The sequence below is a fragment of the Littorina saxatilis genome, linkage group LG16 (assembly GCF_037325665.1).
Source record: "Littorina saxatilis isolate snail1 linkage group LG16, US_GU_Lsax_2.0, whole genome shotgun sequence".
In the NCBI taxonomy this organism is placed as follows: Eukaryota; Metazoa; Mollusca; class Gastropoda; order Littorinimorpha; family Littorinidae; genus Littorina; species Littorina saxatilis.
In genome coordinates this window covers 24,294,879-24,310,432 of record NC_090260.1, presented here as the reverse complement: position 1 = coordinate 24,310,432, position 15,554 = coordinate 24,294,879, and the positions used below count along the sequence as shown (strand labels likewise).

The 15,554-nt window shown below is 39.7% G+C and overlaps 2 protein-coding genes across 5 annotated transcripts in view; one reads left to right on the top strand and one right to left on the bottom strand.

The window, feature by feature from the left end:
* Positions 1 to 15,554, top strand: part of LOC138949936 (uncharacterized) — a 251,406-nt gene that overhangs the window by 9,313 nt on the left and 226,539 nt on the right. The window lies entirely within an intron of this gene.
* Positions 7,971 to 14,951, bottom strand: LOC138950632 (uncharacterized). 4 transcript variants are annotated; one of them, XR_011450756.1, is made up of 5 exons: positions 14,754 to 14,935; positions 14,347 to 14,443; positions 13,108 to 13,282; positions 12,122 to 12,231; positions 7,971 to 9,565 (listed from the first exon to the last, which is right to left on the bottom strand). XR_011450756.1 is itself a non-coding variant. In XM_070322340.1 (4 exons), the coding sequence occupies exons 2-4, from the start codon at positions 14,431 to 14,433 to the stop codon at positions 9,510 to 9,512; spliced, it is 318 nt and encodes a 105-aa protein (XP_070178441.1). In that variant the 5' UTR covers positions 14,434 to 14,443; positions 14,754 to 14,936; the 3' UTR covers positions 7,971 to 9,509. The 4 variants fall into 4 exon arrangements, 3 of the variants coding, with proteins under 3 accessions (XP_070178441.1, XP_070178440.1, XP_070178439.1); XM_070322340.1 differs by lacking the exon at positions 12,122 to 12,231 and having other exon boundaries at positions 14,754 to 14,936; XM_070322339.1 differs by lacking the exon at positions 7,971 to 9,565 and having other exon boundaries at positions 11,415 to 12,231; positions 13,108 to 13,202; positions 14,754 to 14,951.

The following is a 15,554-nucleotide window of genomic DNA, read 5'->3' as shown; positions in this document are numbered from 1 at the left end:
CAATTTTCAGATTTTTAATGACCAAAGTCATTAATTAATTTTTAAGCCACCAAGCTGAAATGCAATACCGAAGTCCGGGCTTTGTCGAAGACTACTTGACCAAAATTTCAACCAATTTGGTTGAAAAATGAGAGCGTGACAGTGCCGCCTCAACTTTCACGAAAAGCCGGATATGACGTCATCAAAGACATTTATAGAAAAAAGGAAAAAAACGTTCGGGGATATCATACCCAGGAACTCTCATGTCAAATTTCATAAAGATTGGTCCAGTAGTTTGGTCTGAATCGCTCTACACGCACGCACGCACGCACACACGCACGCACACACATACACCACGACCCTCGTTTCGATTCCCCCTCGATGTTAAAACATTTAGTCAAAACTTGACTAAATGTAAAAAGGCACCTCCAATGCTTATTGGTTTCTGCTATAGAAATCCAGCAGAACGTGTAAACTGGACGGACAAATGTTCACATATATGTTAGATGCTGCTTTGTTAGAATCAAAAAAACCATTCTCTTAGGAGATTTTAATATTGATTTATTAAAACAAAATAAACCATGGTTAGATATGTTCAACCTTTATGATCTCAAACAAGTCGTGAACACGGGAACGTCCCACTAGTCCGAGGGTTCACTAGTCCGAGGGTTCACTAGTCCGAGGGTTTACTATAGACGCTTGATTTTCCAGTTCGTCCCACTAGTCCGAGGGTTCACTAGTCCGAGGGTTCACTAGTCCGAGGGTTCACTATAGACGCTTGATTTTTCAGTTATTATACCGCCCCTTAAAAGGCGGTATATAGGTTTCACTGTGTCTGTCTGTCTCTGTGTGTGTGTGTCTGTCTCTGTGTGTGTGTCTGTCTCTGTGTGTGTGTGTGTGTGTGTGTGTGTGTGTGTGTGTGTCTGTCCGCAAATAGATATCCGATGTTTGAGAACCGATTTCAATGAAATTATGTGTGAGGCTGTAGTACAACCCAGGCTCGATCCTCTCCATAATTCAGGTCGGTGGGATAACTAATTGACCCTCACGGGCAAAAGGAAACCCGAGGTGCTATATAATATGGCTAAAAACTGTAGGCAGTTCGATCACGTAATTGTCCAGTCGGGGCAGTATCCTGATAAATTTAATATCCTTTCTTCAGTCAAAATATAAATAACTAAGTTTCTTGGGGGAAATAGTCTGAGATTTCTTCAGTCAAATATAAAACACCACATTATCTTTTTGAATGAAAACAACTCAGTGTTTTTATGAGATTATTCTTCGATTTGGTTCCCACATTAGTGAAAAACACACGCACGCACGCACACGCACATCCACGCACACATACACACACAAAATAAAAACAAATCAAATTGAATATCCTTTGTTCAAGCGTTTATAGTGAACCCTCGGACTAGTGAACCCTCGGACTAGTGAACCCTCTGACTAGTGGACCCTCGGACTAGTGAACCCTCGGACTAGTGAACCCTCGGACCAGTGGACCCTCGGACTAGTGAACCCTCGGACTAGTGAACCCCTCTCGTGAACACCCCTACTAGGGTTACTGCATCTACAAGCACTTTGATAGATCATGTCTATGTTTCTAACACCCGTAACGTTGCAGAAGTTTGTGTTCCAACCAGCGGCTGTAGTGATCATTTTCCTGTTTGTCTCACGTGGCCAAGAAAGGGTGTAAAAATCCCCAAAGTTGGTCACAAGACAGTAAAGTACCGCTCCTTTACTAAATTTAACGAGAACGCCTTTCTTGTAGACTTAGGTAATTCTTCTCTCTCTGATGTTTATAATTGTACGGATCCTGATGATGCAATAACACACTGGATAGATGTCTTTACAGAAATATACGATAAACATGCCCCGTGGAGAATTAAGAGAGTCAAGCAAATAGTAAAACCTAAATGGTTTGATACTGAATTGCAAGATGCTATTGGCCATCGTGATTTCTTAAAATCAGTTGGCAAGGAAGCGGAGTATAGAGAACAGAGAAATAAAGAAAACTCACTTAAACGAACAAAAAAATCAAGTACTTTCATGACCTAGCGTCATCAAAGCAAAATTCAAAGAATATATGGAAAGCAATAAATGAACTTACAAATAAAACAGTGTCACAGTGAGCACTCATCGCTCTTCCCGCTGTCTACTCTTCGCGACCTATTGCGTCGTATGATCACCGAATGTGTTAGCTTTTTCTTTTCTCCTTTCTTCTCTTCTCTCGATTGAAATACCATGGCCTCGGGTGTTAACCCTGTTTTTCTGAAAAGAAGAGACATTCCCCTGTCCGACAGTGACAGTGTTTCTGTGCTTGAAGTGTGTTTGGCTGCCTAAAGAGTTTCTGGACGAGAAAGTGTTCTCGGAGCTCAAGAGATTCGGGGGCTGTGGAGGATTTACGCAGCTACCAGAGAAGCACGCAACACTCTGCTTGTTCAAGATTTGAGTTTGAGGAACGTCGCCTTAAAGGTATGTGGTGAAAACCCTTTTTCGTTGCGTGACAATCTCGGCATTGAAAAACCCTCAACTAAAGTTTTCATTGACAATCTCCCTCTCTCGGTAGCCGACTCTGAGATCGAAAACTCATTTGTCAGTCTCGGTTGCGAGCTCCGTTCAGGAGTTAAGCAACAGAGAGCTAGAGACAAAGATGGAAAATTGACTCGTTTTCTGACCGGGGGTCGTTTTGTCTTCATTACTGTGCCCCCTGTCCCTCTCGAGAAAACCATGACTGTAAGCATTTTCACCGCTGCTGTTTATCATAGGGAACAGAAGTCCGTGCCGAGGAAGGTAGTGTGCAGCAAATGTTTGTTGGATGGGCACCATGTGTCAGTGTGCGAGAATGAAGTAGTTTGCAGAGACTGCAGATTACCAGGTCACAGACGTGGCAGTCCTGACTGCCAGACAGCCACCGAGAAAAACTCTGAAACCAAAACTGCGACAAGTCACGAGCCGGCGCAAACCGAAAAGTCTTTTGAAGCGGCTGAAACTACAACAGACGAGCCGGTGCAAACCAGTGACAGGGCTCCGTCCTCCACCACCAACCTCGTCGCCGCCCCCGACTTTTTCGCGAATTTTCGACCGTCTGTTCGTACACCGAGGAGTGCTACGCTGTCGGCGGGATCGCGAAGCCGCTCGGGATCTGTGAAGAGACACCGATCACAGGACCGCAACCGTGATTTTTTCTCTCAGCCTCAGAAACAGCAGAAGTGCGCTGATGTTAACAAATCACCAGCCAACGTCGACAATGTCAACAAAGAACAAAGAAACCGAGACGGGATGATTATGTCCCTTATTGAGAAGATTTCTTCCCCCTTACGACTACTGCATGTTTAATGGACTGTGATTTCTGGCCATTGCGATTTGGATGCGAGTTGGAACTACTACTAAAACATATTAATATTTTAGTATGGAAAATTTACAAATATTGTCCTTAAATGTTCGAGGATTGAGAAATGTTACTAAAAGGAAAAAACTATTTAGTCGACTGAGAGAAGGAAGATATGACGTAATTTGTATTCAGGAGTCTTATATTACACAGGCAGACGTAGCAACGTGGAAAAAAGAATGGGGAGGTGAATTAATCTCGACTGAAGGAACAAAACACTCGAAGGGTCAACTTATTCTTGTAAGAAAGCAGTTCTCCTTCGATTGGTCCATCGAGTGTCAGCATGAACGAATTGTATCCATAAACCTGTCTATTAATGGAAAAGAAACAACTATTTTTAATGTGTATGCTCCAAGCACTTTCAGAGAAATGAAAATATGTTTTGCTGTTCTTACTGAAGAGATCAACAAAAGTAATTCGATGATTAAAATAGTTTGCGGTGATTTTAACAGTGTTAGAGATAATAACCTTGATATCATTAGTGGAGAAAAACACCCTGCCGCACATGTCAAACTTTTCAACTCTTTTGTCGAACAGTGTGGTCTAAATGACGTCTGGCGTATTTTTAATCCCGAGACTAGGGAATATACATGGTCCAAAATAAATATCAACAAGTTTATAGCCAGACGGTTGGACTATATTTTTACAACGGAAGAGGGAATGGACACAGTGATCGAGACTAATTTAATGTCTGTCCCAACATCCGACCACAGAGGTGTACGTATTACACTAAAACTCTCTAACGGCAAGAAAGGACCGGGTTATTACAAATGTAATAATCTACTCTTGAAAGATAAGCAATATGTGCACAAAATTAATAGTGTAATTGACACTTACCTTGATGAAAATAAGCAGGAGAACCCTGAACAAAAATGGGAATTATTAAAAATAAAAATAAACGAGGAAACGATCCGATTCAGTAAGCAACGTGCAGTTTTCAATAAAAATAAGCAGATTGACACGTACAACAAACTTGAATCTTGTGAATCCGATCTTGCTAGGGAACCTGATAACGTCACTTTACTAAGAAAACGCGAAGAACTTAAAATTCACCTTGAAATTTATGAACAAGAGCGATTGAAGAGCGCACAAACGAGATCTCGAATTAAATGGATTGAGGAGGGGGAAAAGAACACCAAGTTTTTCCTCAATCTAGAAAAAGTACGGGCAAATGCAAAACTATTTCCGAATATTGAATTGGAGAATGGAGACAAGATACATGACCAATTTGAAATTTTAAAAACACAAAAAGAATACTATGCAAACCTCTATAGCCGTGAAATAAACATACCTGATTCGGTTGTATCTAACAGTGTTGACAACTTCCTTGGCGAGTGCGAACTTCCAAAATTATTAAGTGAAGACGAAATGCAACAATGTGAAGGTATAATTACCATTGAAGAAGCCTCCAATGCTCTTAGAATGATGAAAAACGGGTCTTCGCCCGGTCTGGACGGTCTGACTACTGAATTTGTTAAAATATTTTGGTGTAAACTGAAGGATGTAATTGTGCAATCCTTTAATTACTCTTTTGATCATGGTTCTTTGTCCTACACCCAAAGGGCAGCAGTATTAACCTTATTGCATAAAGGAAAAGATCTGCCAAAAAACAAACTTACAAACTGGCGACCCATCTCACTGACAAACACTGATTACAAAATTTTAGCCAAGTCTCTTGCAAATCGACTGAGCAAAGTAATAAATAAAGTGGTCAATGAGGACCAGATCGGTTATATGAAAGGAAGGCATGTCTCATCCACTATAAGAACTATAGACGATGTGATTGAATATTGCAGAATTAATAGGAAACCTGGGATTTTATTAGCCTTGGATTTTCAAAAGGCATTCGACAGTATATCCAAAAAATATATGATTTGTGCATTTCGTAAATTTGGCTTTGGAAAAGATTTTATACAATGGGTAAATGTGTTGTTTAATGAAACCAGAAGTTGTATTGTGTACAATGGGTGGCTGTCGGAAAACTTTGATGTAAAATGTGGCATTAGACAAGGATGTCCGTTCTCACCGATGGCATTTATTATTGGTCTGGAATTTCTGGCTATACGATTTAGGCAGAGCAACGAAGTAAAAGGCCTTAATGTAACTTGTAGAAATATTTTAAAAATTCTATTATACGCCGATGATATCACTTTGTTTTTGAGAGACGCGGATGACGTTACAATGGTTCTACAGATTATAGACGTATTTTCGGAGGTGTCAGGCTTGTGCTTGAATAAGCTAAAGTCTGAAGCAATGGGAATTGGATCAAGTAAAAATATCAATTTTAATTTTGAGGTAAAATGTGTTCGGCAGATTAAAATATTAGGAGTAAACTTTAACAGCGAGAAAAGCGCATCCGAAATTGAACTAAACTGGTCAAGTAAAATTGATAAAATTAAGCAAAGCATCTTCACCTGGGAAAAAAGGAACCTGGGCATTCCTGGAAAAATTTGCATTATCAAAACTTTTCTGCTCTCGCAGTTAGTTTATTTAATGCAATCTATTTGTATCCCTGACAAAGTGCTGCAGGAAATAAACACAATATTATATCGTTTTCTGTGGAGGAAAAAAGACTGTTATAAAAAAGCATTTGAAAAAGTAAAAAGAGTTGCTTTAAATAGCAGTACCGAAAAGGGTGGTATTGATATGATAGACGTCAAAACAATGCAAAACTCCTTCTTATGTCAATGGTTAAGCAAACTCTCATCTGGCAACCTTTCATGCAAATGGACATGGATCCCAAACAAATATTTTGAAGGGTTCGGTTGTGGCTTTGCCTGCTTTACTACAGCTATTCGACCGTCTAAGTTTAAGGGAATTGGAAGAATAAAATCGATATTTTGGACAGCTGTTGCTCGAACATGGTTAGAACATAATACAATTTCTCAGAACGATTGCGTGCAAGACAACTGCTTATGGAACAATCCAAGTATAATTTATCAAAATAACGTTCTGTATTATGAGAACTGGGCCCGGTCAGGCATTACGTATGTAGGAGACATGTTAGGTAATCACGGTATCAAGTCCTATCCCGCTATCCAAGCAAGTGTTTACGCTTCACCTGGCCTCTACTTGGAATATATTGTAGTTCGATCAGCAGTATCTGAATATATTAAGAAAAGCAATTATGATCCTAACCAACCTGTATTGAATAGACAAAACAATCTTCTTTTCAATAAAACGAGTATTAAAAGTGCCAGGCAATTCCGTGAATATATTGTTGAAGAAAAGTACACTACCCCGAGATCTATCAACTTCTGGCGTGATATGTTTGGCATTAATGTCGACCAGTCACATTGGAACCTGGCCAAAAATGTAACCCAAGAATCCAGATTAAGAGAGCTGCACTGGAAAATAGGGAGATTAAGTGTACAGTGCCAGTGGTAGTCGTAGTGGTTAACTTAAGGAAAATCTATGTATCATTACGCGTTCCGCTTACGGTAACGAAACCGACAACGACGTCTCGGCGAGTGCGTTTAGTTTCACTTTCGTTAACGTAATTGTAGGGAAGACAACTGATGCATAATTCTAAAGAGTACCGTCCCATGTCTTGACTCTTCATTTGGAAAAAGAAGAAAAGTCTTACCCGTAGCAGACGACGCAGCAGAGACGACACAAAGAAAACCAACAACCACAGAACCGGTAAGTGCAATGTTGTTTGTATTGATACATCGTAATGTTTCTTATATATACCGTAAAGTACCTTGTAAGCGCCCACCCCCCCCCCCCCCCCCCCCTGTGCACCAATTCCGACCCAAAGTAGGGGGTGGGCGCTTACCGTCTAGGTACTACACCCTATGCACGAGCAATTTTCATTGAGAAATGTGATCTTTTATCACTTCGTAATCATATCTTCTTTCATTATCCAGCGTCAATTGTTTTTCTTGTTCGTATTGTCATTAGAAGAGCTTGGGGAGACAAATGTCGTCGCATCCTTTTCTTGTCTGCAGAGGTGCCGCTGTCGGCCGCAGGCTGTGTCTCCGTTTCCCTTGAACAAGGGGTACGTCTTCTGGATATGGGCAGCAGTCTATTTTACTTGGCCAAAGACTGTTTTCGGCAGAGAGAGAGAGAGAGAGAGAGAGAGAGAGAGAGAGAGAGAGAGAGAGAGAGAGAGAGAGAGAGAGAGAGAGAGAGAGAGAGAGAGAGAGAGAGAGAGAGAGAGAGAGAGCGAGAGGAGGGGGAGTAGTGTCTGTGTGTGTGTGTGTGTTTCCATTGGCGTTATTATCCAAATAGTCAAGAGGTGTACGATTTGATTCGCGGCATCTTGTAATCATGGACTTGCAGGCGTTTAGATCCAAGGCGTGCAGACACACGTGGGTTTGCAAGAAAGGGAAATCATTCACAAAACTAGCAGATCAAGTGCGGAATTTTTATTTCGCCTGATTTCAATGGTGTAAAGTGGGGGGTGGGCGCTTCAGTACAAGGTACTATACCCTATGCACGGTTTTGGACTAAAAGTGGGGGGTGGGCGCTTACTCGATACTGGGCGCTTACAAGGTACTTTACCGTATATAGGCCAAGATAATACGGGAAGCAGCCCTGGGCAATCTGCAAAAGGCCCAGCCTTCCGGCAGTGGTGAAGGCAAGTCTCTCATTGACATAGTCTCTGCATATCCAGGCCAAAACTAAAGATAGTTGCAGCAGAGTTCCCACAACAAACAAGCATAAATGAAACATAGAATTAATGGTTGGACATAGTTGTACTCCCAACTGTATTTTGTTTTTGTTTTTTTGTTACTCTGTTGTGTGTTATATTTTGATTCAGTAAAAATGTCGATTGCTAAGTTCACTTTTGTTTTCAAATCTTGTTCAAATTTTGTGTGTGAGTTTGTGTGATTAGAGATGAATTATTCAAAAAACGCAAGGAAAACAAGGTTGGCATTATCCTCCTACATTCGGTAATATTAGGCATGTATGAAGTCTAAAGTTCCGCAACATCTACAGTTTCATATATTTTAATTAAGCACAAGGTCACACGGAAAACCCATTCTTCTTTTTTATGCCAATGGTGACAAGACAACAAGCGACCCTAAACTACCTGTTAGCCGGCCGCACTGCTTGACCTCAGTACCAGAGCGACCGCAAGCAAAGCCCGACTTGATATGGTGATCTTTGATTACTTTTCCTTCACTTATCCAAACATTATTCTCTTCCTGAATTTTTATAAGCCAGACTCCATGGCAAACACCTAGCAATGACCAGGATCAGAAATACATCTCACTTTATACACTTAAGCCAAGTCTGAGTAGTCTGTTATTCTTCTTTCTTGATTGATTGCCTCCCTTTTACCATAACATTCTCTGATTTCCAAATCTGAGATGCATGCATCAGTTTTAGTGTTATGTCTGCAATAAATTTAGTTTCTGTACATTTATCATTAATCATAATTATTCCAATAAATTGACTTGCACTAAAGCTAAGTTAGAGAGAGAATTTACTGACAACAATTAAATCAGATCTAGAGTGAGTTGTTTCAACATAAAAACAAGCATTATAATTGTACAATCACATAGACATGTATATACACACTTTGGACTGAACTCTCACTCTGTAATACAATTTCAAACGTTGAATTTAATTACTATTTCTTCAAGCTTTGCCATGCAAAGGGCAATATTTCAACAAATCTCAAATGTATGTTCTGTTACTCAAAATAATCCCTTTAACTTCAAGTAATATTAATTATAAATTATTTATAACACCTTATACGCACATTATGTAGATAACCAATTCTAACTTCATATGACTATAATTTGATTTTCCATTTGTTTCACTTCCAAAGTCAAATAATCATACAGCAAATAGTACACAAACTCATTTCAATTCATGGACAGATCCAGTTATTAATATGTGGTTATTCAGGAATGTAATGGCACTAGAACTGCCTAAATGGCAGGTAAAAATAGTTATACACGTTAAAAATACACTCAAGCAAAATATGTGAGTGTACGTGGGAGTTTCAGCCCATGAATGTAGAAGAAGAAGATTGGATCTTTTGTAAGGACGGGTCCTGAGGCAAATCCACACAGCCCAAATATTTGACAGTTCAGTGTCTTTGAAAAAGTTATGGTAGAAGAACAAGATTTTCAGTGAAGAGTGGAGAGTCCCATGTGATTGCCTGGCTGGTGATGATGGTTGTTTAGTGGCCGCTTGGTACCGAGGTATGAGCAGACAAGAAGACCCTCTGCCTGCAAACTACAAATACAAATTACAACACAGCAGTACCAATGTCAGAGATCCATGTGCACACCTACTAATGCATAATGAAGAATAGCATGTACTAAAGTAATTTGCGAAAGCAAGTACAGCTGTACAGGCTGATGAAGCAAAGTAGCACTAGCAGTTACTTCAAGAAAGTCACTGTCCTACTTGATATGTCAAAAGCCGGTATATACCACACAAACAAATTATGTTCAGTGTCAGTATGAGTGACCATCAGATATGTATTTATACACAAGTGACAAGAGCATACAATTTTACAAATGATCAATAAATGGAGGTCAGCTGGGTTCTTACCTGGCTTTATTTTTTACGCAGGTTCACTTGATAATAGACATATGCTTGTTTGGAATCAGTAGCGAAATAAGAAACAGGCCGCAGCCAGTATGAAACGTTTAAAGCGCGCCCCAGTTGGGTGCTTCTTTTTTTGTGTCAATTTTACAGACGACAGAAATGTCTGAATGTGCAGCATCTATTTGGTTTAACCAAATTTAACTCAATAAAGTACCACTGAAAAAGTTGCTTTTGCATTTGACCGACTATTAGGGTTTAACGTCCTCTTAGACCAACTGGTCTATATTGGGACAGGTGTTGGTAATACGCTGAAAATATGGTGTGATACTTTGATTCGAACAAGCCCGCTGTGGCTGTCTTCTTCGACACACCAGCATTGGGTTTGTCTTGTCAAAGTATTGAAATACGATCATGATAATCAGAGATGAAAGATCATGCAAGCGTGTCTTCGTGTTTTCCAAGCCCTGAGACTTTTGCTGTGAACTTGGGATCTTTTTCGGGGGTGTTCGGACACCAAAGAGAGTCTGCACAAAGTTGAATCCGAGAAATAAATCTCTTACCGAACGTGGGGATCGAACCCACGCTGATAGCGACCAACTGGCTACAAAGCCAGCACGCTACCAACTTAGCTACGTCCCCGCCAATTGCATTTGACCAGATACTTGTAGTTGCAAACCGGGTTATCCACCATATTTTGAACTCCCACCAGGCGACCGGGCAGTAGATTTGGCCATCTCTAAGCAGTGAAATTATGTTAATAATTTAAAGCCTTCTACAGGGTCAATTTGTTTAGATGCTTGGCCATTTGGATGCCAAACACCATCGTAGCGCGCTGTGGGCCGGCTGGGGGCGGGTTGCTTGCGAGGGCTGTATTTTGTACATTGATTATTTGATACATGTATAATTATTAAATGCGTCTCCAGGAATATGTTTAGTTTAAATCTTGTGTCGATACTATTTAATTCTGCCTCGCTATTAGCCATTGAGTAAAACTGTTTTATCACCATTGCTTTATTGTTGTTAATTCGTCTCCAGAAATATGTTTTGTTTTAATCTTGTGTCGATACTATTTAACTCTGCCTCGTTATTAGCCATTGAGTATAACTGTTTTATCACCATTGTTTTATTGTTGTTCTTTGGCCATTTACGTTGAATGACTTGTTATACATTGACATTGATAGTTTTATTCTTCTTCTTCTTCGTCGTTCGCTAGATAGTTTTATTATAAGAACCTTTTTTTTTAATTCCTATTAACTCGATGTTCTTTAACTATGTTTGTAAATTGTTAGAGGATCTTTTAGTAGAAGTGTTTAACTGTCGAAGCTGCTTTTACCTAAGAGACCGACTGTATATTGTGCTGTTGTACTTGTCAGACTTGATTGTACCAAGTCCTTCACATGTTGTAATGCGCTTAGAGCCAAATATTTTTGTTTTTTGTAAGGGATAGGCGCAATATAAATACACTTTATTATTATTATTATTATCATGTGACACAAGATCAATGCAATGAGCATTTCTTCTACTTGAGAGCTACACAGACAATTAGTAGAGATACTCCTCCAGTGTTGGTGGATTCAGTCCAAAGAACTGTGATGTCTCACTGCCATGTAGGCAAGTATGACAGTTGGACAACAAAACTCCAACCAGGTAGAGTTTCCCTACAGGGGACAAGAACAGCTTCAAATTTTTTTTGAAATCCAAAAATGCCCACAGCCTAACAATTTTTGAAAATTCCCATTCAACAGAGTTTCTCACCCTGCTCATTTCTGTGTTGAAGGCCTGTTGCTCTTCTGTGATCTGTCCACGGTACGGCCTCATCAAGTTAGGGGTCAAGGGGTAGGCTCGGCCGTCCCCATACAGGTACATTTCATCTCCTGCTGGAGTGACCATGTGCTGCTGCATGTGTTCAAGAATGCCACTACCATTCAGCAAAGCTGCGTCATGTCGTCGACCAACCAAGGGCCCAAAAACATTTGCCACAAGGCCATTTGGTGTCACGACACACTGAAACTTTAGAGAGTGCACCCTCTTATGGCCATTGTACACTTCTTGTTGCAAATGGCCGGGGCGACACATTGATCGTATTGTGCCATCAACCATCCCCCAACAAAACTCCAGAGGAGCCCCCTTGGCATGTATAGCTGCACAGTACCGTTCCAGTTGGGGCACTGTCAGCCATGGCTGATTGAGGTTTGTTAGTTTGTCAGAAAACTGATCATAGATGAAGTCGATACCTACCTTGAACAGCACACACAACTCCGGCTTGGGACGATGAAACATCTGCGAAAGGTCAGCAAACCGGCATGGGTAAGCCAACCTCCGCAGACAGATGCAGAGCACCTCCAATCCTGAAAAAAATCATAAATTCAAATGAGCCTGGTGAGTGTGTATGCGAATGTGTGTGGAGAGGCATATTCTCATACAGTCTTCAAGTTCAAAAATAATAACACTGCAAAAGTTTTCTCACGCGCCTTAAAATACCCAGCCCGACATGCTTATCATCAGTTTGATTTTCTATTTATCAGGTTTGACACAGTTACTGGCTATACTGCACACACAAAAACAGTTACCCGACAAGAACAAAATAAAAAGATTTTTATTTTGAAGGGGGGGGGGGGGGGGGGGGACACCACGAAGACAAAATCAATAAAAACAATTATCATAAAAAAAGTTAAAACAAATAAGTCCTTTGCACATCAAAAGTAACTTCCCTTGAACTTGGATTCATGTAACAATGGCGGCCACTTCGTCAACTTGTAAAAAAAAAATTCATTTATTTTGTTAAACTAATATGAATAAATTATCAGTATCGACGCATCTTTATTTATTCTGTTACCATATTTCAAAAATAATTTCACTCAACTCCACAGACTAAGTCAGTAAGTGGCACAACCAATTCACTATTATTTCTCTATTGTCTAAATAGAGTACTGTGTCGACCAAAGGGGCTAAAGTTAGTCAGGTACATTTTGTGATTCAAGTTCAAAATACATAGTTCAAATTTTAGATTTTAAGCAATCCCAAAATAAATTATGCCCCAACTCAACGCTCCGCTTTAATCTTTTACGAAACCTGAAATAGTAAAAACAACTCACTGAATATTCACAGTAAATGCAAACTTCACGACTTTGCGAATCAAATCATGGAGGAGGATCATTAAACTATCATTCTGACTGAAATACAACTCAACTTCACAGCAACCAGGGTAAAAAATAAATCCTCACCACTGGCCTTGGTTCCTTGATTGTTCATTCCATTAGGCGCCTGCATAGTCCTCTGCATTCCCAGAAGGGCGCACAGTCTCCGAATCTCTTCCGCGCTGAAGCGAAATAAGTCCTCACATTCGATGGCTGTGAAGTGATCAAGGGCGAACTGACCCTCATAGGCCCTTCTTTCTGGCTGTTGAAATGTAGGTTAAACTTAGTGAAATCATGGATCACTTGTACACTTTATTCAATTAATTAGCCTGAAAATTCTGCTGAAGCTACTCAAATCAATACTGGGTAACAGAGGGAAAGTTAAACTCCAACATTTTAACTCGCCAGCTGGGCGAGTAACTTCAAGAAAGTCACTAACCTGGCAGACATTTCGCCGCCCCGATACATACCAGTTCCCACAATTGATCTGCAGTAGCGTTAAAACCCTTTTGGTTGCATTTGACCAGAATTTTAATTGGCCAGCCAGGTGAGTTGCGAGCCTGTTCTTACTAGCCAAGCGGATTGTTTACTCGCCCCTGCATAACAAATGACCCTTACAGGTTGAACTTGAAGCATGTTGGATAAATAGTTTCAACTGTGCATCTCAAAAAGCACCAGTTGACAGTATTCTGATATAAATACTGTGTATGTTTTAGAACACAGAAGTTTCCTTGTACTGAAGTAATTTGATCCTAGAAATAATACAACTAGAACCAAGGTGCCTTGTGCTTAAAAGTCTGATAGAACCAGTAAGTGTAACATCCTTCTTGAAAGTACATGTATTGCTATCAAATTAAAATGACACAAGAACACAAACTGACAGTGACACAGACTCTGTGACAGAGAGTGGACTTAATAATAATAGTCATGCTTTGATGAAACTAAAACTCTGACTGCAGATTTGGTCATCAGTTTCCATTTGATTTTGATTCTTGAACAGTAAATAGTTAAAACTCTATGTTTATAAACCATTAAATGTAAGTAACAAAGTCACACGGAAACCAAATCTAGGTGTAAGTGTTAGATCTACCCAATATCACTATCAGTATCACTGTTGATTCAGACAAGATCACTACTATGAAAATGAAATCTAACCAAAAAAACATTTAATTTTTTACATGAACAACATTTAAAACCTAACCATAACCAATCCAAAGTAACCTCACCGGCCATAACCAAAATATACGCCTGTTCCTGACAATTATATTTTAGCGGAACCTTTAATGCCTTTAGAAGCTAGACCTAAGCTTTGACTTGTTTGCTAACCTGATCAAGAAGTGCGAAGACAACAAAATCATCTTCTGCGTCATCCTCGTCCCACGCCGCAAGCTCAAGTTGGTCCCTGGCATCCATGAAGATCGATCTTAAAACAAAACATAAACAGCGAGAGGATTGGAACAATTGCAACTTTTCACTGCATAACTCATCTTCCAGACAGTAAGCGAAATCGAAATCGAAAAGGGTGAATCGAAAAACTGAACACAACTCAAAAGCGGCCATTTTTTGTGTGTTTGAAATGTGAAAAAGCTTGCTCTGTTCAACGCTTAAATTACAGCATCAAACCAGGATTATATCACACATTAAACTGACATTTGTACCATTAAGTGGTTTAGGAACATACTAGTTATAAATAATCCTGTAAATAAACAAGCGTTCGCTCAGTTTTTACATACCTTTTGGGGCTCGTTATTTTCGTCGATTCAACCACAGCTCGTTAGCGGATCGAAGGAAGCATCCGTAAACTTTGACCTCTAACCTTTGAACTGCGCACACATCGCTGACGTCAACACATAAAAAAGTACCGATAACCACTAGCACTACCACTGGCACTGTACACTTAATCAGTCTATTATTACACACGATTTATCCAACAAATGTTCTTCTGTATAAAATTGGAATACGAGATAGTGTGAGATGCCCCTTCTGTCCAACCGAAATAGATTACGTTGAACATTTTTTGTTAATTGTAAGAAAATAAAAGTGCTATGGAGATACGTTGAACAAATTATTTATGAGAAATATAAAATAAGAATAGTCTTTGGAGTAGAACATATTTTGTGTGGTTATATTAATGGTGCTGACTCAATAAAATGCAAATGTATAAATCACTTGATTTTGATAGGAAAGATGTGCATAAGCAAATATAGATACGGAACTCCCACTGATATTATAATAATGTTTGACAAAGAGAAACAAATACGAAACGTAGAATAGTGTATCATATATACTTCTTTTCTGGCTTCCCTCACCGCCCCCTCTTTCTTTCGTTTCGCTAAAAGGAGAACGGTACCGGGGTAAAGGCGGAACTTACATTGTTACACTAAACACCACTTGTATGAAAAGAGAACTGTTACTAAGAAAACTTTAGCACGCTTACAATTTGCTTTTTCTCTTACTTATTGTGATTGTTACTATGTTAACTCCATCATGACACCGCCACAAACAACACCTAAGCCAACCCAAACACAGACATA